This window comes from Hipposideros armiger, unplaced genomic scaffold (assembly GCF_001890085.2).
Source record: "Hipposideros armiger isolate ML-2016 unplaced genomic scaffold, ASM189008v1 scaffold_183, whole genome shotgun sequence".
In the NCBI taxonomy this organism is placed as follows: Eukaryota; Metazoa; Chordata; class Mammalia; order Chiroptera; family Hipposideridae; genus Hipposideros; species Hipposideros armiger.
The window spans coordinates 948271-971979 of NW_017731533.1; the positions used below are offsets into that span (position 1 = coordinate 948271).

General features: G+C 33.5%; 1 protein-coding gene across 9 annotated transcripts in view; it reads left to right on the forward strand.

The window, feature by feature from the left end:
• CUL2 (cullin 2) overlaps positions 1 to 22455 on the forward strand; it is an 86522-nt gene extending 64067 nt beyond the window's left edge. For all 9 annotated transcript variants that reach the window (XM_019652656.1, XM_019652658.1, XM_019652661.1 and 6 more), the window contains 12 exons: positions 55 to 179; positions 1729 to 1836; positions 4742 to 4801; positions 5749 to 5877; positions 5988 to 6074; positions 6592 to 6744; positions 7034 to 7111; positions 12685 to 12751; positions 17088 to 17290; positions 19333 to 19434; positions 20752 to 20868; positions 21878 to 22455. In XM_019652656.1, coding sequence (XP_019508201.1) covers positions 55 to 179; positions 1729 to 1836; positions 4742 to 4801; positions 5749 to 5877; positions 5988 to 6074; positions 6592 to 6744; positions 7034 to 7111; positions 12685 to 12751; positions 17088 to 17290; positions 19333 to 19434; positions 20752 to 20868; positions 21878 to 22009 — 1361 coding nt within the window. In that variant the 3' untranslated portion in view covers positions 22010 to 22455. The remainder of the gene's footprint in view (positions 1 to 54; positions 180 to 1728; positions 1837 to 4741; positions 4802 to 5748; positions 5878 to 5987; positions 6075 to 6591; positions 6745 to 7033; positions 7112 to 12684; positions 12752 to 17087; positions 17291 to 19332; positions 19435 to 20751; positions 20869 to 21877) is intronic.
• The last annotated feature ends 1254 nt before the right edge of the window (positions 22456 to 23709 follow it).

Sequence of the window (23709 nt, forward strand, 5' to 3'; positions counted from 1 at the left end):
AAAAATATTGTTGAATTATTTGGAAATTTAATAATCAATTTTTTTCCCCCTCAGACATGGCAAATATGTATGTCTTACTCCGTGCTGTGTCCACTGGTTTACCTCATATGATTCAGGAGCTGCAAAATCATATCCATGATGAGGGCCTTAGAGCAACCAGTAATCTCACTCAGGAAAATGTGAGTTAATTTAAGGAACTGGAATGTTTTTCTCTTAATCAGATTATCATGGAGTTGGTTTTTCTTAATTTACTGTTTTAAACAATGAAAGAAAAGTCCTACCATGCCAATAAATGAAACATCTTTATTAAAGTGTTTTAAACCTAGAGTTTGTTGGACACATTTTGGAATTACCAGATTATTAGAAAATCATTGGATGAGATAGGCTGCTGCTTAATTACACTGATAGGTTCATTTAGCAATTGTTAATCAACCTCGTAGAAAAATATGTTTGCTGTTTCAGAATAATTATGTTTCTATATAACTGGCATTAATAGTTGTAGTGGAATTCATCAGTGGTAATATAGCCAATTTACAATTTTCTTTCTTTATGTGCTCTGAATTTGGTAGACCAGGAAATAAGTTTAGATTAAAACAGTTTTCCCTAAATATATGGTTGCTACCCAAAATACCCAACAGTGACCCACATGTGCCTAATACCCATCTTTCTTAAGAGTTCCCTGCCAGTCAAATGACTATAACAAGGCATCTTTCCTATCAGACTGGTTCCTATCATCAACTCTTGTTGGACCGTCCCCCTTGTTTTTACTAGTGATGGTTGATGAATAGACTAGACATGATATGAAATGGTACTTCTCTTTCCGACGTAGAGCTATTTGCTTGTCATCTGTAATGCAGCAATCTGTATATAGACATCATTATTCAGGGGCATTTATTAGATGTTCATCACCTTCATTGTAGATTTGTCTTTGGCAAAAAGTTCTTAGATTTTATGTCCTGCCACAGTAATGTATGTTTTCTATTTTTGTAAAACTATTAGTTTATATTGTTTAGGTTTATTAGTCTGTGGTATTTATTAGGTTTATTATTTTACATTATTCATTTTACAGATTCAAGGTGTTAAATGACTTTGGGCATAGAGGTATAGAGTGTGGTGTCAAGGAATGGGAGATAGAAATACAAGAGAATGCATTTGTAATAGACGCAAATAATTTTAGCTCACTTAAGTCTTAGTACTGACTTCATAATTATCACCATTAAGAGTAAAAACTCATTTTGGCACTACTAAGTGTTTCTTCTGTCGGAGATGTGGGAAATTGCCCAGCTCCAGGGGTCTCAGTTTTCTCAGATACTGGCTTTTGAACTCTGCTTTCTCTCTCTCAGCCTTCAGTGGCTTTGAAGGCGATTTTTGTTTATATAACCCTCTATGAAAGTGAGAGGCCTGGTGGTTTCAGAGATTGTATCTTGTTACCTACCCTTAAGATATGGTATTTCAACACCAGAGAAAAGTATGTTTTTAGTGAGTTCTTCTGGCAGAGGATCTACAATCCAGCATTTCTGGTGTTGAGTAACAGCCAATTTTAACATCAAAGTTTTAGATTTTTAAGACTATTTTTAGCTTGAGTTATTTTTTTGAGGGTGTGCATGCATGTGTAACATTAATTTGCTTGGGGAAAACTTTACTCTTAATTAAGTAACTCTAATAAGCCTAATTATATCCTTGAACTTCTTAAAATGTGTTGTTGTACGTTGTATTTTATATTTCTAGATGCCAACACTATTTGTGGAATCAGTTTTGGAAGTACATGGTAAATTTGTTCAACTTATCAACACTGTTTTGAATGGTGATCAGCATTTTATGAGTGCACTGGATAAGGTAACTTTATATATATATATTGTCTATGTATCTTCAGATACTTCTTGATGTACAATGGGATTATGCCCTGGTAAACCCATCGTAAGTTTAAAATATCATAAGTCAAAAGTACATTTCATATACTTAACCTACTGAACATCAAAGCTTAGCTAAGCCTGCTTAAATGTACTCAGGACACTTACATTAGCTGATAGTTAAGTAAAATCATCTAACACAATGAATACACTGTAGAGTATCAGTTGTTTACCTTCATGATGGTGTGCCTGACTGGGGAGCTGGGGATCGCTGCCACTGCCCAGCATCACAAGAGAGCATCGTGCTGTATATCACTAACCCTGGAAAAGATCACAATACCAAATTCCAAGGGCAGTTTCTATTGAGTGCATATTGCTATATTACCATTATAAATAAAAAAAATCACAAGTCGACCATCATAAGTCAGGGAAAATATATATATTCCCTTAAAAAAAAAAAAAATATATATATATATATATATATATATATATATATATATATATATATTCCCTTAAAAGTTGACCCTTAAACAACTCAGGGGTTAAGGGTGCCAATACCTTTCCCCTGCAGTCAAAAATCCATGTATAACTTTTGACTCGCCCAAAACTTCACTACAAATAGCCTCCTGATATTACCAGAATCTTACTGATATCATAAACAGTCGATTAATGCATATTTTGTATTACATGTATTATATACTATATTCTCATAATAAAGTAAGCTAGAGAAAAGAAAATGTTATTAAGAAAATTATAAGGCCTCCACCACACTGCACTTCTGAAGCTGATGTTGAATAATATTGTATGTCAACTATAGTTATATATACATATAGTCACGGGATGTGGAGTAGAGTGGGGGAATGGAGTCAATGGGATTGTAATAGATATGTGTGCTATCCGGGGTGGGAGGACAGTGGATGGGGGAAGGGGGTTGTTACCTTGTGAGGGGTAAAAAGGATAACTATTGCATGTTCTGCACACCTGAAACTAATAATAAAGAAAGAAAGAAAGAAAAGACGTTTACAGTATTTATTGAAAAAAATCTGGATATAAGTGGACTCATGCAGTTCAAACCTGTGTTGTTCAAGGGTCAACTGTAATTCATTTTATTCATTTTTTTTTTATTAAAAAATTTTCAATTACAATTGACACTCAATATTATATTAGTTTCAGGTGTACAGCATAGTGGTTAGACATTTATATAATAACTTACAAAGTGATCCCCTGATTTGTCTGGTACCCACCTGACATCATACATAGTTCTTACAATATTATTGACTGTATTCCCTAAGCTGTAGTTTACCTCCAATGACTATTTTGTAGCTATTAATTTGTACTTCTTAACCCCTTCACCTTTTTCACCCAACCCCCCAATCCCTCTTCCATCTGGCAGTCATCAGTTTGTTCTCTGTTTCTTTGAGTCTGTTTCTATTTTGTATGTTCATTTATTCTGTTCTTTAAATTCCACATGTAAGTAAAATCATATGGTATTTGTCTTTCTCTGTCTGACTTATTTCACTTAACATAATACACTCTAGGTCCACCCATGTTTTCACAAATGGCAGGATTCCATTATTTTTTATGACTGAGTAATGTTCTATTGTATATATGTGCCACCTCTGTCCATTGATGGACACCCAAGTTGCTTCCATATCTTGGCTGTTGTAAATGATGCTGCAGTGAGCATATGGATGTATATGTCCCTTTGCAGTAGCATTTTGGGTTTCTTCAGATAAATACTCAGAAGTAGAATTACGGGGTCCTTCTTTGTCTCTTGTTATAGCCAGGTGTTGTGGGGACTCCACTTCCCATCACTGGTGGTGGTCCAGACTGGGGAACCCAATGTATAGCTGGGACCCCTCGCTCCTCCTTGGGGTCAGTTCTGGAGTCAGATCTACGTTAAACCCTACTTGCTAAGCCCCATATTTTCCCTTGTAAAGTGGGGTGATCACAGCACACCTCTCCAGTGGATATAGTCCTCCCACCCCATTTCACATGGTGTGGTACCAACCCATTTCACATCTCTGCCCCTCCTACCACTCTGAAAGTGGCTTCTTCTTTGTAGCCTTAATTATAGGAGCTTTGTTCAGTTAGTCTCAGGTGGTTCTCAAGGGTGGTGGTTCTATAATTCAATTGTAATTTTGAAGTGGTCGTGGGAGATGGTGAGCATAACATCTACTTATTCTGGCGTCTTGACTAGAAGCCTACTCATTATTCTTTAAGGAAATTTCAGAATGGGGGCTTCTATAATACTTACGAAATTTCCAATCCAGATGTGGAGACTAACCTTAAGTAACTAATTAAAATGTGGAAATCAGAATAGTATTAATATAACTTTTAAATTAATAACTGAATACTTAAATTGAATGCTTGAATTATGGGAATTGAATTTCCCATGATCTTGACAAATAAGGGGAATTGTTTATAAACTAGTATGGCCTGAAAAAAGCATGTATAATTTTAATATTCTTTACTGCTGGTTTTTTTCTTTGAATATAGTACTTAGGCTATATTGAATAATAGTTGAAGGAAAAATAAATATATTTTACAAACTTTTGAATTTTTGTATACTTTAAAGGAAATTTGCTTACATGGTTGTTATAAGATTTTAAAAAGGGTGGTCTTATTTTGCCTGTGTTCAAATATAAGTAATGAGTTATAAAGAATAGCTTTTAGTGGAAACAGGATATATAATTGTTCTATAATTATCATGAAGGATACAGTGAGGAGTTTACTCTGTGTTAGATATGAAAACAAAAATAACAAGCTACCACCAAAATGCTGTGTTTTGTGTGGGGTAATTTATAGACATACATATTATGGCATATATGGAACCAGCCGTACTTTTACCCTATTACCGGTGGCTAATTATTGGCCTGTTTTCTTTTTAGGCCCTTACATCAGTTGTAAATTATAGAGAACCCAAGTCTGTTTGCAAAGCTCCTGAATTGGTAAGTTTGATGATTGCTTAAAAGTAATCTTATGAAACATCACTCTTAGAAAATGAAAACTGAGGAGATTGTCAGAAAAAATACATGAAATTATTAAAAATAAAAATGATTATCAACATCATACTGGCATTTAAGGAATGCAGTAGGCCACATACTGTAGCCTTTTCTGAAGAAATTACTGAAGGAGAAAATATTCCATTTTACAGAATTTGGGTTTAAAAGAATGTGTGCTCTAAAATAATTTGCATTACTTCTCATAGAGATTTCATCTGAAATCTAAAGGAAATTTGATGATAAATTTTTTTTGTAACCATTAAAGGAAACTTGATTTCAGAGTTGTAAAAATTTTAAAAAGTACTTGCTTAATGTTAAAAATTATAGAATTGCTCAAAACTCATGTAGGTGTTCTTTTGAAACCTATATTACTTATATCAATACTTCATCACTAAATGTTGATTAGATTTTTGACTTGTTTATAGTTTTTTGTTTTCTTAATTAAAATTATTGGGGGTAACAATAGTTAGTAAAATTACATAGGTTTTAAGTGTACAGTTCTGTAATACATCATTTATATATCACGTCGTGTGTTTACCACCCAGAGTCAGTTCTCCTTCCATCACCATATATTTGATCCCCTTTACCCTCATCTACCACCCCCTCCCCCCATACCCTCTGGTAACCACTAAACTGTTGTCTATGTCTATGACTTTTTGTTTATTTGTTTATCTTGTTCCTTTGTTGCTTTCAGTAACTTTTTTTTTAATTTGCCTTATGACATACATTTTAAGTTCTGTAGTACATATTCATGAGTTTTTAAAACATAAGTTTTAGGATGGCAGAGATCCTGTCCATTGATCTGATTTTGTACTATTGTCATTTTGCCTCCTTTGAGGCATGATATGCACAGAGGGGCCCTTTATAAGATTTACTGTCAATTTCTATTTGAGCTTGCCAAGTACTGTGACAACTTACTAAAGAAATCAGCGAAGGGAATGACTGAGAATGAAGTGGAAGACAAACTCACCAGCTTCATTACTGTTTTCAAATATATCGATGATAAGGATGTTTTTCAAAAGGTAAGTTGTGAATAGAGAGGTTTTATTTGTGTTTTAGTCAGCTTTGATTTACTTTTGAACTTTAAATCGTTAGAAAGGAAGTAATCTTTAGAAATATTTCCTTAATCTAGTTCTACGCAAGAATGCTGGCGAAACGTTTAATTCACGGTTTATCTATGTCTATGGATTCTGAAGAAGCCATGATCAATAAATTAAAGGTAATGTAAGCCTTTGATGTGATAATGTTCTAGAAATTATTCCACTAGCACATAAAGAGGTTCATTGCAGCATTATACATAATAAGAGGAAATAAAAATTCATCAAAAGGTGACTGATTAAATGTAAATGGTATATTCATATGGTGGGATATGCAAACACTGTATTAAAAGGACAACTCTCTCCATATATATATAGAATCATCCACAAGATAAACTGTTAACTTTACAAAAGATTTGTATTATAAATAAATACACCTAAAATATCCCTTTAAGTACCAGTTTTGTAGTGCAGTTGAATTTGTTTATTTTTGCATCATTTTGGCTTACATATTGATAAGTAATAGCTAATTCATATTTATCCTGAGTTACTCAATAGTCAATAATTTTCCAGTATAGTAGACTTGAATCTAAGATGCAGACCTTTGACTATAGACCTAGCAATAGCAAAACGTTCCTATTAATAAGTTTATTATTCTTCTTTTTAAATCGTATATTTTTTAAAACTTTTTTTTTACAGCAAGCCTGTGGTTACGAATTTACCAGCAAGCTACATCGGATGTATACAGATATGAGTGTCAGTGCTGATCTCAACAATAAGTTCAACAATTTTATCAAAAACCAAGACACAGTTATAGATTTGGGAATTAGTTTTCAAATATATGTTCTACAGGTATGACTGTGTTTTATTGATGGCATTTACTAATAATTTCAAATACTCTAATACAAAGGATTAATAAATGGATGCCTGATTACATTTCTTTCAATTAATGGATTGTAGCTTCTAAAGTTATATATTACATTGATTTGGAATAAAATGGGCCATGATAGTAATGCTGTTGGGTTTTATCAACATTTGGAGAAAAGAAGAAGGGTGCTTTAGTTGCTTAAATCATTTTACAAATATTTACTTTCAAGTTAGATGTTTATTTAACTTTTTTAGTTTACCTTTTTGCTTCTAGGCTGGCGCATGGCCTCTTACTCAGGCTCCTTCATCTACATTTGCGATTCCCCAGGAATTGGAAAAAAGTGTACAGATGGTAAGTTTTCAGGAAATATATTAGAAGACCTAAGGAATTTTAATAATTGTCTTCATGTTATGTCTCTTTAAATATTTTTCCAAAGTCTTAGTGGCTCGTGTGATATAAAAATATATTTACAAGCTATAGTTAACCTACCTTGTAGGAATAATGTAAATTATAGTTACTAATATTAAAACTCAAGTGCTAAGGGTGTCATACAGTTCTTTGTCAATGTGTGTCTTTTAGTAAATCTATTAACTAAGTTTTAAGTTACAAAAATTTTGATATTAGAAAAAAGTTTAAAACCTAATACTTAAGACAACCATTTTCTAATTTTTTATTTAAATTTTGAGTCATTTTTATACCTCATTTATCTCTTGTAGTAATTTTTATTTCTGGGCTGTAATTTTGGTAAATATATATGGAATGTGAAATAATCTAGTAAAATGGATTGAATGTGGAAAAATTCAAGTAAATATTGCCTTCAGGTGTGACTGAATGGAAACCTAAGAATGCTTACCAAAAAAGCATTTAAAGAGACTGTAGAGACTAGATCTTTAACAGCTTATTGAGATATAATTTATATACTGTAAGTTTAGTCCATTCAGGCTGCTAGAACAAAATACCACAGACTGAGTAGCTTACTTACAACAGAAATTTATTTCTCACAGTTCTGGGGGCTGGAAGTCGGAGATCGGGGTACCGTGTGCCAGGGCCCTCTTCAGGTCACAGACTTGTTTCCTCACATGGTGGAAGGGATGAAGGCACTTTGTGGGGTCTTATTTTGTAGTAGCACTATTCTCATTCATGAGGGCTCCACCCTCATGATTTAAATCGCCTCCCAAATCACCATCACATTGGGCATTAGGATTTCATCATATGAATATGCGGGGAACACAAACATTCAGACCATACATAATACTCTACAATTCACTCTTTTAAAGTGTACAATTTCAGTGGTTTTTTACTATATTCACAGAGTTGTACAACCATCACCACAATTAATTTTAGAGCGTTTTTATTACCCCAAAATCACTCCAGAAGAAATCCCCTATGCATTAGTAGTCACTCCCCATTTCCCCCCAACTTCATACCCCCCTCTACCCAGCCCTAGGCTGTCTATAGATTTGCCTATTCTGGACATGTCATATAGAGTCATATCATATGTGGTCTTTTGTGACTGACTTCACTCACTTAACATAATTTCAAGCAAGGTTCATCCATGTTGTAGCATGTATCAGTAGGTCATTCCTTTTAATTGCAACAGAAGATTCCATTGTTATGGGTATATCACATTTTATTTATCCATTCATCAGTTGATGAACAATTTGGGTTGTTTCCATCTTTTTGGTATAAGTAATGCTGCTGTGAACATTCATGTACAAGTTCTTGAGTGGACATGTTTTCCTTTCTCTTAAAACAGATTCTTTGGATTCTCTAATTCACCAAAAAAAGCGTCTTATTGATTGGATGGAAGTTTAGGTAGCAATTTTTTTTTTTTTTTAGAGAAATCTGCATTATTTTTTAATAGTCCCTGATTTGGCAGTGACTTGAGGTTTTGAGCCGTTGAGTTAATACATATATTTATGAACTTTAAGATGAGAATGGTATTTGTTTACACTATTTCCTAGAGATTTTCACAGTGGGTAGTTTGAATCATTTTTTAAAGTAAATATGTTATTTTTGTTTCTTTCAAAATAAGGGTTATAAATAAAATAACAGTGTAGGCTCTAGAATCATAATTTCTGGTTTCAAATAATAAGTCCTGGTTTACTCTGCCATTTACTATGCTCTGTGACTTTGGGCAAATAACTTTTTAATTTTTGTTAACTGATAATAGTACTACTTCAAAGTGTTGATATAAAGATGAAATTAAATCATGTAAAGCACTAAAGCACTACTTAGTCTGGTATATAGTAAGTAGTGTATTTTGCCATGTATAATGCACACTTTTCCTCAAAATTTGTGAGGGAAAAAGAAGGATGTGCATTATACATGGGTAGTACTAATTCCGTATCTATATAAATGTTTTTAATTCTTTTATTTATGCTCATGAGTTAAAAGTGTGACTCTAGAAATCAGTATCGGTATTTGTATGCAAAATAATACCCTGGAATATAATAATTGGTTTTGTTGAACTTAACTACGAACCTGCAGCAACGAAGAGTTCTTGGCTTTCTATGATGCGTAAATATAGTAAATTTGTTACTGGTACATAAAATTTCTTGTACCTTGTATCTGTTCTTGTGTTTTGTAATTATTTGTTACATAAAATTTCTTGTACCATAGTATGTTTTAAAAAAGGCTAAAATTCATTTATAATACAAAAAACAAGTACCTAAATGTAAACAAATGAAAATTTGAATTAAAAAATTAAAATGAAAGAGTATTTTTCCCTGAAAGTTTGGGCCAAAAACGGGGGTGCACATTGTAAACGGGAGTGCATTATACACAGCAATATACAGTACTCAATAAGCGGTAGCTGATAATAGAAGAAGCAATAGTTACAGTAAGAGTGGAAATAGCAGAGTACAGTAAACAGCCAGGTGGATTTCAAGATACCAGGCATAAGGTAGACTTTCAGAATAGGAGTATAATTTAGGACTTTTTGCATCTTAGAAAAGGCATTAAAGTACAAACCACCTTAGAAACTGTATGAAGAAGAGCATTCATTTGGATGGGCAGAGTATGAGCCCAGGTTATTATACATTTTGCAGAAAGGATAGATGCAAGCTAGGGGCAAGGGTTGGGTAGCCAGGTAAAGCATTTTGATGTACTTGTGACCAGGCCAGAGAAAAACACTGACAGCTCACCTTGGTAGTCTTAAAACATTTCTTTTTAGGAACCTGCTCTTCCAATTGAAATTAAGGCAGAGTGGGGGTTGGTAAAATTAAGTTTTCTTCTTTGTTTTCTTTTCTCTCCCCTTGAAATAATTATTTCCCAATAATAGTTTTTTAATCCATTAAATTTTATTAATGTGTGAACATCAGGTTTCAGTTTTCCTCTTTACAAAGAAGTGGGTTTCTTTCTGACTAAAATTATGCTTCGAAGAATGTTGTTCTCTCCATTTGGATTTTCTCTAATTGCCAGTAGAGGGAGTTTGTCCTCATATTTTTTTCCTAGTAAATCCAAGTTTTCAGTTACATAGGAATGAAAATCCACCTGTGTATACTTAGTAGTTTACATTTTTCACATTTAAATGAATTGATGTCACCTTAGTGAGCTTTTGTATTTTTTATATCTTAATCTTAATTTTTATAGCTGTTTATCAAAACTACTTTCATTTTACACATATGTATCTTAAAACTATGGATATTAAACTTTAATTAAAAGTTATTTATTTTGCACATTAGACCAATAAATCTTAATTATTAGATTTATTTTTTTTTACTTGGTCCACACCTAATACTAAAGAAATATAAAGTAATGTATATTAATACAGCTCTCTATTAGAAGTCAACACTCATTGAATATGAAATGTTAATTTTTAAGGCCCTCTGAGTTCTAATTATGTCCTCAAATCATATGCAAAAGATGCTGAAGTTTAGTCAAGACATATTTCTTACTAATAAGCTTTGATAGTGATTATTTAATGATATATAGTTAAGCAAAGTTATATGACTTGTTTTCTAGTACCAGATGAATTTATAATATTCCCATTTGGAACTGAATCTTTTTGTTATGACTAGCTATAGATATAAGAATCTTTACATTCAGATTTTATTTTATTTTTTTATTTTACTTTTTTTAGCTGAACAATCCTGCCACCTGTTGGCAGCTCAGCGGCTGCTCAGCTTGGGCCGGGACTTGAACCGCTGTTGCTCAGAGCTCAAACTCTTGAGCAAGCTCTTAACCAACTGAGCCACGCGGCCAGCCCCAGATTTTAAATATAAGGATAAAGGAATGTGTTTTTGGCATATTGATATCATCAATAAAACGTTATTGATAGTACTAGTTGCTAGGAGTATGAAGAGATAAAGCATGTGCCTTCAGAGCTTTGAATATACATCCTAAAGCTAGTTTTGCATTTAAATAATTCGTAAAGAGCATTTTTCTTTTTCTTTTTTTTTCTTTTTTATTTTAAGCTGAGCCATCCTGCCACCTGTTGGCAGCTCAGCAGCAGCTCAGATTGGGCTGTGAATCGAACTAATGACCCTGTTGTTCAGAGCTCGCACTCTTGAACGAACTCTTAACCAATTCAGCCACTCGGCCGGCCCCCAAGAGCATTTTTCAAATTTGATTTTCTCAGTTTCAAAAATGCTTTATTTTGCTTTTGTCCACAAATCGTGTTTCATAATTAAATTGTGTAGTACTGATTGAATATTATTGACACTCCTGGAGATTATTAATTAGTCACAGCACACTTGTGGGATCCTTTTATGACATATTTTTATTTTCTCTTTACCTAGATTAGAACCAGGCAGAAAATCTTGAGTATCTCTGTTGCCAGTCATTTCCTTTTAATCATGCAAAAGGGTTGGTGGATTTGCTCACACAGGAGAATCCTGCACCATTGGAGGGAAGACATGCTTAACAAATTTAGCTTCCCAGGACTAGACAAACTTGGAATAAACTGCTGAAAGAGTTCACTAATTCCCTTGGCTGGCAGCTGTAAATTTTGTTGTAAGGAGTGGGCATAGTGCAGCTGATAGGTCAGACGTTGCTAATTGCTTTATTTAAACTTCTTTTGGAAAGTGCAGAAAGTAAAGTTTGATATAAAAGTGTTATATCAAAAGTTTAATATGAAAGCACAGCAGTAAAAGCTTTAGGTATATTACATATGGCACATCATGCTAAAAGTATTGTATGTCCACATCTCTGAATTGTGGTGGCATGATGCATTTGTTTGTTTTTCAGTTTTGTAATGAAGTTGGGTTTTTATTTTTTTTTACATTTCAGTATTATTTTCTCACTATATATTATGAAGTAGCTCTTTAAAAGATATGAACTCTGTTTTTTTAATTGTCCTATAGTTACACACTCAATCCAAGGAATGAGTTTTTAAAATACCAAATCATTACATTAATAGAAAGTTAAATTTAATATGAACAAAAAAATGTACAAAGTACTCTGAAGCTTTGTTCGTATTAGTATTTGACTAGATAAACATAGTTAAATCATAGATGTCACTTTTATAGGTACCTATAGATATATTATTCAGCCTGTCATTTCAGCAAGGGTATATGTTTGCAAACAGATTAGAAATAAAAGTATGACTCATATGTTCATATTGGATTGTATATGATGGTGGTTTTGGTTAGTAATTAGTATTTATGAAGTCCAAATTGATATTCAAAAATGATAATGAATCACTATGTCATTTCTGAATTTACACAAAAAAGTCAAACTTTCAGGGCTGTGTTTTAGTGGAGAACACCCTGGACAAGGTTGTAAATGAAAAGAGTTGGACTAATATTGGTATGATGTTGGTCAGGGATTTACATGAATGTGTTTTCTCATCTGTAAAATGAGTGGGTATACCAGATGGGCTATAATGTCTTTTCTAACATGAACAGTTTTTAACTTTTTTAGTGTAGTGATAGCCAAGTAAATTATGTTATAGTACTGAAAATAATTTTTTTTTTTTACAGTTTGAATTATTTTACAGCCAGCATTTCAGTGGAAGGAAACTTACATGGTTACATTATCTCTGTACAGGTAAAATGCATTTAATTATATCTAGTTTAGTGAAATTTGTCTGCTATGATTATGTTAATAATTTAGAAAGGGATTTCCTATAACCTAATTATAGGTTTTTTTCTAATGATAGTTTTTAACCTTTTGTCCTTCTACCTTTAATGCTAAATATTAAAGCAACTAATAATGAAATTAAGTGCAGCACCTTTTACTAGTACTTTAATAGTTATGCTGCTTATATTATTTCTTCTTAAGAAAATTTCCGAATTTTATAATGGTTTATTACATTTCTGTAACAAGCAACTTTTTATAGACGTTAGAAATTTTATTTAGAAACCCAGACTTGATGAATTAACTGCTCTGAAAAACCTGTTTTCCCTAAGTATGCCAGATATCATTGGTTTCATTAAGTATTACAGCATCATAAGGGGATATAAACATTTAATTTCTATTTGTACTATAGAAATTAGTACAAATAGGTACTATAGTGAACTGCAGTACTAAATGCTTTTTCCAGAATGTCCCAGTTAATTTCCAGTAGTTTCCAACTTTAGAAAAGTTGAGTCAGAATCTAATCATCTCCTTTGCTTCTTTCTGGAACAGTGGGGGCCACTGTTAATTTATTATTTTTAATTAATAGTAATAATAATTAATATATTATTATTAGGTAGGAGTAACACCTGAATGATTGTATACTGTGTGCATTTACTCTAAGTTGCCTGAATATGTTAGCCAAAGCAAACACTCACACTTTCTCTTCTTATGCTCTGAAAAGTACAATGAATCAACTTTCCTATTATATGCGAAGGAAAGGGTATATATGTTAATATGTCGTAGAAATGGTACAAGAAAATCTGATCGGTTGCCATAACCTTTATTTGGAAAGTCATTCTGTTTGCTCACCTAAGAGAAATTTCATCTAAGTAATTTCTCTTAAGTGCCATTTATTTGACTAATTGACATTTAGAATATGATATCTCATTATATTAGTAATACACATTAGTTCATAATAATTAGTGCATAGTAATACATATTTATATAAGTTTATCTTTATTGAACAAATTGGGCATTTTACTTTTTTCAGTAGTTTGTGAAGTAGAGACTTTTTTGATATTCTTAATTAGTGGTCACTTAGTTATTGGTCTTTAATTTTACATCTGTTGTGAATTTTTTTCTAGTCTCATTTAGTAAACATAATTGATTTTAAGAAAAAAAAATTGCTAGACCAGTGTTTTAGATAACTAAAAAAGCTAATATATCTTAATGTAATGTAATTGAATTTACTTTTACTTCCCTTTCATATCTATCTTGGGGAGTTAAACTCTCTTGGTTGTTCTCATTACCACAGCAACTAATCAGCCTGCCTCATAAAGTAATTTTAATGCAGGGCTCACTCTTTTGATGTTTAGCAGCTAGTTGTACTTATATATAGAAAGAAAGGAAAAAACTATGTACATAATTTTTGCCATTAGAATTTGTCCTGATAACTGTCATCAATAACATTGAAATAGGAATGAGAGCAACTTTCTTTTTCTGTTTTAGAACTGTACAAAATTCCCAAGCTGGTTCATAATAACCAGATTTTTGGAGCTCTTTTGTTTGTTTGTTTGTTTTATCTTGTTTTAGTGTTGTGTGTTTGTATCTTAATTAAAGCCAAATAGTTTTTCCTTTGGAAAAGAGATGTTAACCTTGTAAATTCATTTCTTGTTTTGAATCACTGAAGGCACTGAAAATACCTGTGATCTATTAGTGAAACCGTTGGGTAAAGTTCTGTTTTTGTTTTTCATTTATTCACTTAACAAAAGGTTCCCAGACACCATCCATGTTTAAGGTACTTGTTCTGTAATGCCCACATTTGTCACAAGGCTCCAGATCTCCTTTGAAACATTGGCTCTGATACTGGGCTGATAATTCAGAGTTCTGTTTCTTGAAAACTCCCATCATATCTTAAAAGTGATTCTTTCTATCATTGACTGAATTCTTCTCATTGATTTCAAGTATTTCAGCAGCTAAAATGGTGAGGGGTTTTAATATTATCTAATGTCCAGCCCATATTCAGATTTTCCTGATCCCATTGACTTTGATTCCTGCTTTTAATGTAATCAAAAATCATGAATTGCATTTGATTTTTGTGTGTTCCCACTTCCTTTCTCCACCATTTACCTCCTTCCCCGCCTTTAACCCCCTGGATATGCTTGTTTGAAAAGAGCAGACCAGTTGTACAATACTATAGAATATCCAGCATTCCAGATTTGTCAGATTCTTTAATTGTGATGTATTTTATTTTTCTATTCCCTATATTTTCTGTAGAGTGGAAATTAGGTCTAAAAGTTTGATTATATTCAGATTAAATATTATAGGTGGTCCTCTGTTCTTCATGTCACATTACACTGAAGGGCATGTTATATCAGATTGTCCCACTATTAGCAGCACTAAAGCTGGTCATTTGGTTACGGTGGTGACCATCAGATGGCGCCATTGTAAAGATACTCTTTCCCTTTTTCAGTTAGCAGGTAATGGGGGGCGGGGGGGTGATACTTGGGTCGCAGGTGAAAACCCTTTTCCAGAAACAACCTTACCGAATGGTTTCAGCATCCACTGATGATCCCTGCTTGAATCAGCAATTTCATTACTGGTTGCAAATTGGTGATATTCTATCGTTTATTCAACAGTTAGCAGCTGACATTCTTCTGTACAGAAAACTTTCCCATAGTGACTAGGGAGCTGACAGGTAGTGGGAGGGTTGGGTGACTTGGCTGAATCTGTTGTGAGAGTTCTGCTCACTCTTCCTCTCCTGTAATGTGAATGCCCTTAAATTATGGTTGGCTTAGTTTTTTTAAAGCATGTATGTATCAGAATGTTTTATTCTGGTTTGGAGGTTCTTAGAGTTTGTCAACCTATGCTGCAGGTTAAATGACCTCTTTTGTCATTTTCCTTTTCTGTTTACATAACAGTAATCAAGTGAATCATTCAAATGTGGGGTTTCCTTTTCTATTGCACATGTTCTGTTCCTCCTTTTCCCCAGTTTTTTCAGCTGTGAGCTGACCAATAAGAGAATGGTGCTGAAAAAAGTGGGGAAAGGTCCATACCACAACGATCCTGATAACTTATTGAAAAAGTAGCAAGAGAAAGGCGTAATACAAAACTCACTAGCTTATCCCTTTTTAAGTGTTGCGGAATGTACTTAGTAATAAGTAAGTGATACTTGAACCCCTTCCTTGCGCTGTCTCTTCATGCTCTTTGGGTTCTGGTGGTGGTGAAAGACTGTTTTGTGTGGCGGAAGACTCATTCTGTTTCCAAACCCATGGCAGCGTATTCCAGCATCAGGGACATGCTGGCTGAGGTGCTTGATGCATTGTTTTATACTAATTTCTGGTATATGATTAAGCAGTCATCGCACAAATGATGCAATGCAGTATTTGTGATGTTTTGCTCATCACTACATTTCCCAAACTTGAATGTTGAAATGAGGGCCCTTAAAGTACCGTGTGTGTGTGTGTGTGTGTGTGTGTGTGTGTGAGAGAGAGAGAGAGAGAGAGAGAGAGAGAGAGAGAGAGAGAGAATCACTAAAACCACAACTTGATGCTTTAGGAAGCAGTCCTTTGACTTACATTAACTTTTTTTAACATGTTACAGCATGCATACATGTTCGTCATACAGTTTGTTACAAGCTTTTCAGTGTGCTGTCTCCCTAGGATGTTTCAGACCTTTAGTTTGCCTAACCCTGCTGTGTCTTTTATAGCTCTCAGGGTAAAGTAGAGTCTAGCACATTTTTATTCTGTCAACTCTTTCAACAAAATTATGGATCTGCCTGTCTGTCTTCCCATTCCTGTTTGCCCCTAGAAGATTGCTAGGAAGATAAATGTTATTTTAACAGTTTTGGCAGAAATTACAGTTTAGTTGGAGCCACAGAATACGTGTTTCCTGCGTGCTTGTAGACCTCCCTGTGTGTTTCATCCTTACCTGGGACAAACCAGGTAGACATAGCATGTGAAGCAATTGCTAGTAGCAAGCCAACATTCTCTCCCCTTTGTTCATTTCTCCTCCTGTCCCCAGCTCCACTTAACTGATTTTTTTTCTGCCTAAGCCTTAGTTAGCCTTCCAATGACTATTTAAAGACATTTTAAATCGACTGGTAAAGTTATGATAGCTTAACTGTGATTTATACAACATACTCAAAACTAATAGCCTTGAAACAAACAAAATGATTACATTGCTAGCAGAAATGTCTTTACAAACAATTTAATAGGTCCTTACTTCAGGAGAAAATACCTGAAATAAATGATAATTATTCAAGTAATTTTGAAATGTTTCTTTGAATGATCCGTTTATTGTCGCAATTTTGTTTTAATTGTAGGTGAGGTTAAAATGAATTATTTGGGCAAACCATATGTAGCCATGGTTACAACATACCAAATGGCAGTTCTTCTAGCCTTTAACAACAGTGAAACTGTCAGCTATAAAGAGCTTCAAGACAGCACTCAGATGAATGAGAAGGAACTGACAAAAACAATCAAATCATTACTTGACGTGAAAATGATTAACCACGATTCAGAAAAGGTACGGGAATTGAAAGGTCAAGGAATGTAAGCTTATAAACATTAAAGCTTTTTCATGGGATATTCACAGTTTAAAAATAAAGTTGTAATTATTGATGCCCTTGGTGCATTGGAAAGTCCTTGAATCAGCTCATTTCTGCCACCTCCTTAACTGCTGTGAACTTGAGGCGCCACAGAGAAGAAGGCTATGTAAGTTGGTGCCTACATGCCTTTAGTTTGATTTGATAATATGTAATACGTGGTTGTGTAGTAGGAAATGACAGCATATTGATGTGTATTTGTATGCGTATTTAACACGTGCTCTCTCGTGTCCCTTAATTTCAGGACTCTTCCACCATTCCATATATTTTTAATATCTCTCATGGAAATAACAAGCCAATAGTATATTTCTCTTTTTTTTTTTATAACTTTTTCTTTCTAATAACAAGTTTTTATTGTTGTAATATAGCTTGGATATTTAAATGATTAAAAAAGCAATGGATGTGGGTTAAGTCTCCTGCTTCAAATTATTGTGCCTAAGAAAATATTGTAAATGATGTTTCATTTTTATTGTGGTCAAGTTAATAGCCTTACTTTTCTCATCAAGTCATTTTGCTGACATCTCTAAGATAATGATGACAATTTGTAGTCTATAATCGAACAGCTCTAAATGACATTATTTTTGAAATTCAAATCAGGCTTTTCTTAATTTTAAGAAATTAAATTTTTTTTTTTTAAGATTTTATTGGGGGATTGGGGGAGAGGAACAACGTTGGGGAATCGGGGAAGGGGGACAGACAAGTTGCTGTTCTTTTGTTCTTCAGTCTAGTTGTGGAGGACGTCGCTTCACTGGCCCATGTTGGTATTATGATTGCGCTCTTCCCGGGTGAGGCACATCGGTTGCCGGCCACTGGACGGCCGCAAGAAATTAAATTTTTTTGACTGAAGAATCTTAACAAAGCATTAAAATTCTTAATATTTTAAGTAAGGCAATTAATTAATTATGATTTAAATTTTTTAAGCTTAAAACTTAAAATTTAAGTTTAAATTTTTAAGCTTAAGTGTTTAAGAGGTTATATATTTATCGAAAACCTGTTATATTTGCTGCCCAGAAATATACAAAATAAATATAGGTTGCTTGTTTGCACATTAAATTTAATTATGAACCTGCCAGTTTCTCAGACCTTCTTAGGTTATTATAGAGAATGAGCCTACCTGCCCAGTGCTTCTTGATCCTGCCGATGGAGAATTTCTACTGTATAATTTGAGTGACTTTCTTAAGCCTGATAGAGAAGTTGTGATTCTGAAAATTGGCTTAGAGGGCCGGCCGCATGGCTCAGTTGATTAAGAGCTCGCTTAAGAGTGCGAGCTCTGAGCAACAGGGTTGCTGGTTCAATTCCCAGCACAAGCTGAGCTGCCACTGAGCTGCCAACAGGTGGCAAGATGGCTCAGCTAAAATAAAATATAATGAAATAAAAGTTAGCTTAAAAACTTTCACCTGAGAAAAGGCCACTTGCTTCTGGCAGAGTGAATAAAACATGAATTGAAAAGAACATCCTCTTGTCAGAATCACACCGGGGATGTGGACAAATGATGCTTATGTGCCATTAGAAATAGCTGGCTTCTATAGTCAGGTTTTTTGTAATTGTGTTTTGTTATTGCACCATTTAAAAAAATATTTGGTTCAAGTTTTCAAAATGGGGTGATGTTAAAATTATGAGATTGCTATTTCATAAAAATTAAAATTTTAAATTCTGTTTGACTTTTTTGTTTTATCCAAAAGTAAGATATATATAATAATTGGGCCAGAAAACAGCTTATTTATTTAATCTAAACTGATTAAAATTTTATCAAGTGTAAAATTAGAGAACAGTTGTTTTTTTGCTCCATTGTTTGACAGAAGACAGTTATTTTTCTCTTAAATAAGCTTTATAATGTAAAAGACTATGAGAATTTAGGTTTCTCTGCTTGATTATTATTTAATTTCATGGCATATTATTTGCAGCAACTCTTATGTAATGATTTTATTTTTTATACATATAAATGAATTACTTTTAATTATAGGAAGATATTGATGTAGAATCTTCATTTTCATTAAATATGAACTTCAGCAGTAAAAGAACAAAATTTAAAATTACTACGTCAATGCAGAAAGACACACCACAGGTAAGGGCTTTTCGATGTCATTCCTTTTGGAAATACTTAAGCATTGTACTTTGCAAGTGGTAACATGAGATGATGCAAAACTCTGCACATCAAAGTTAATAATATGATGCATCTTTCCTGGTTTATTCATTGCATTTACTAACTAACCTTACAAACAAAATCTCTGCCAGTATTTCAGATTTTTAAAACAGTAGTATAATGGAAATCTAAGGAATGGGTGTTGCAATATAATCATACTTTGCTCTTCAACTGTATTAAAATGTGTAGCTCTACTTTGCATCTTTGCAAAAAATTCCTGCCTTGAATAGTAATTAGAAAATTTGTAAAATAAGGGAAAGTTTTACAACACATATCTTTCAAAGAAAAATTCTTCAAAATGCTTCTCAAACTTTCATGTACGAATGAACCATCGGGGGATCTTGTTAAAATTCAAACTGTGATCTATTAGGTGTGGAGTAGGGTCCAAACTACCAGATGAGCCAGTGTGCAGAGTAAACATGTTGATTGATTGATTGACTGATTGATTGATTCCTTTAACTCAGCTGTGATAATTGCTTTGTTCTGGGATAGTCTGTTCATGTTACTTAAATTTCCTCTGTGCCACTCTGTCCTTTGGCTCAGGGCAGGATGTGAAGGTATACAAGTGGTCAGCCCTCTCCAGGAACTTACTCCCCCATGGTGGGACAAACATTAGTGAATTGCTCTTAAATTTGAATGCTAAAATGTTCAAGATCTTATTTTCCTCTGTACTAATGAACAATATTTTATAATATATGGATTGTATTTTATCTTTGTAAAGCCGTTATGAGAGCTGTATCATGGCATTGCCTGCTTCCATGCCTTCTGCTGTTTCCTTGAGCTCCGGGGAGATTTGCTCCCTTGGCCCATCCCTCCTGGCTTCTCTGCTTGAGAAGAACCTTCCCTTTATGGCTTGTCCAGTTTGCACTTGGAGCCAGATAGTAAAGCATCTAAAAGCATTGTGGTATAGAGTCTATACTCATTGATAGGACAGCAGTCTTGAAAGTTATTGCTCTGTGTCATTTAAATTCTGCTTTATTGCCTATTTACATTGAATACAGTTTATAATTTTTAAGTTTTTTTAAGTTTTAAAATAACCTTCCAATTTTAACTCAACAGATTACATGGAACTCACTATAGATATTCTTTTGGTAATGGTTATATGATATTGGGCACATATAACTATAATTTGATGCTCAGTATTATTTGGAAACTTATTTAAACTCACTGATAAAATAAATTAAGACAACTTTTATGACTTAATGTCTTACTTACTCCCCCCCCGCCCCATGCAAACAGGAAATGGAACAGACTAGAAGTGCTGTAGATGAGGACCGGAAAATGTATCTCCAAGCTGCTATAGTTCGTATCATGAAAGCACGGAAAGTACTTCGGCATAATGCCCTCATTCAAGAGGTAAAAGGGGGGAAAGTCCTCAAGGCTTCTTGAGGTAGAGGGCATTACCAGTGTACAGATTAGGAATGTTTCTTTGTAAAGATGATACAGAAATAATATGATTCCCAAAGAGCATAGAGAAATGCTTCATTACTTAATGTGAACAGTATTCACTCATAATTTCAGTACTCAGATTTGCTTTGGCTTGACTTTAAAAGTCTAAACTTCACCAGTTTATTGAGTCTTTTCTCCAGTTATTGAAGGAAGTTGACCACGTCAAATACCCATTCCACAGATATATGATTGTCTACCATGAGATAAGGACTAAGCTTGTCATTGGGGATTCAATGCAGAGCAAAAGCAAGATATGGTTCCTGCCCTGTTGGAGTTCACATTCTAATAGGGAAAAAATACTTTATTGAAATAATATGCAAGTAAATATGAAATTACAGTAACATGCATCCAAAAAAAAGGTATACAGTACTCTGAGAATGTACATAAAAAATTTGACTTAGTCCCAGGATGTTGCAGAAAGCTTTCCTAAGAAGGTGTTACTTCAGCTCAGAGCCAAAAGTTGGGTAGGAGTTAAATGGAAGCTTGAGGGTGTATATGAGTATTTAGATAGATTAATTGGTTAATTTAGTGATGTATGAATATTAGATTTTGTTAAGTCTGTGTCCTGTATTTTAGTTCCTTCACAACATAAACATTAGGCTTTTCCCTTACTTTACATAAAAAATTCTTTTTGGTCATCATGTCAAAATTGATCTAATCTCCCTCTCTCTTTGTGCACTGCCCTCTGAGTTTAAAATTTTAAATCGTGTTAGGCACTCACTTGATAAATCGTGATTTTATTCAGTTTAATTAAAATAATTTCATAATAGTTTTAAGTATGTTTTTTCTATATGGATTAAGTATGTCTGATGAAGCCTCAGTACATTTGAGGCACTTTTATAGCTGATTGGTTAAAAGTAATGATTTATAACTAACTAACTAGTAGTAGTTTGACATCCATGTCTCTCTTACACAGGTGATTAGCCAGTCAAGAGCTAGGTTTAATCCTAGTATCAGCATGATTAAGAAGTGTATTGAAGTGCTGATAGACAAACAGTACATTGAACGCAGCCAGGCGTCAGCAGATGAATACAGTTATGTAGCGTGATGTCGCTCTCCTCCTGTGTGGGTGTGAGAAGATCATTGCCATCACCATTTGGTGTGTTCCTGTGGGAAAAAGCAGGCCTGTGCCTCCATAATTTGGTCATTTGGCAGCCCCTGTTTTTCTGCTGTTTACAACATCACCAGTGCCACGTCATGAGCGACAGAAAAAATGCCTAGAGATATTTCAAGCTCATGTCATTATGACATTTCTTAAAACTTTATTAAAAGAATGAGTGAAGTATTGCTGAAATGTGGAAATTTGGTTGAGTACCATGCTTTTTCTCCCCTTCACGTTTGCAGTTGATGTGTTTTTTTTTTTAATGTATCTTAAAGGACATAAAATAAAGAACTTAAATATTGTAATATGACAGATAACCTAATAATTGTATCTACATTAAAATGACAAACATGATATTGCTGCTTGTCAAATAAAAAAATAAAGAAATAGAATGCCTTTTTTATGTGGACGGATTATCATACTAAATAATGTATATAAATGTTTGTGAGTCATCAAAGCAGCTAAGCAGCTTTAGTTGCATTTTTATCTGAATGGTTTAATTCACTTGTACGCCTACTTAACTCCTACTGAAGATGTCTAGATTATATTGTTCCTGAATGCATAAAAATGCATTTAGAATATTTAGCATAAAGATTGTTTTCTTTTTAAGAGAACAACATTGGGTATGAGCATTTTGAATCTGTGGATTTAATTCCATCAGGAGTTCTGGTGATGTGCTACACCACAGAAATGGAGTTCGAGGGGATATGTGGTGACTTTAAGCCTGGCAAGAAAGAGCCTTTCATTCAAAAGTTGTCTTCTGTTTTCATAATATATTAACTCTGAAATGGACTCATGCCCCAGCTCTATTGCTTTCCCCTCTATCTTTTTTTGAATCTATTCCTTCCATACTCCTACCTACCTAATACCCCTGTAACATTTCCATGCTAGATTCACTCATAATTTACAGGTGTTCTTAGCAACGCATAACCTAAACAGTTAAAAAAAAAATCTATATAGTGTACTACACCAGGTGCCAATTATATAGAGACATAAATTCCATTGTTTTGTTGATTATATATATCAACAGCAGTATTAGAATACTCTGTTATCATATTTATTATTTACCCCACCTCCCCCCCCACCACAACACGTACACACACTTATTTTAAGCTAGAATCTTTTAAAGCATATTCCACACGAATCATTTCACTTATAATACTTTAGTTTATATCTTTAACAGTTAAGGCCATTTTTAAAAAATGAAAATACAACAATGACACCTTACAAATAAACAGTAATTAATATCTAATGTGATCCATATTCAGATTTCTCTTGTTACAAAAATGGCTTAGTGTTACAAAAATGGTTCGTTCAATTGCACTTTTTCTAACTCATGTCTCTTTAAGTGTTTAAAAGACCTGAGCTTATAATGACTCATTTTACCTTTCTTTCTCAAGAGGAAACAATGGCAAACCATATAATGTACATTTCACTGTCAAAAAAAGAAACATTTGTTTTGATAACTTGTTGCTAGTTTTCCAAATTGATTCCTTTTTAAAAATATTTATGAATGTTAAATCAAGTCTTACCCTCATACATAATTGTCAAGAAAATATTGGTTGTTGGAAAAGTCGTGACTCATTTTTGCAATGAAAAACAGAAAAAATCCATCATGACTTTTCCGACAAACCAATGTATTATAT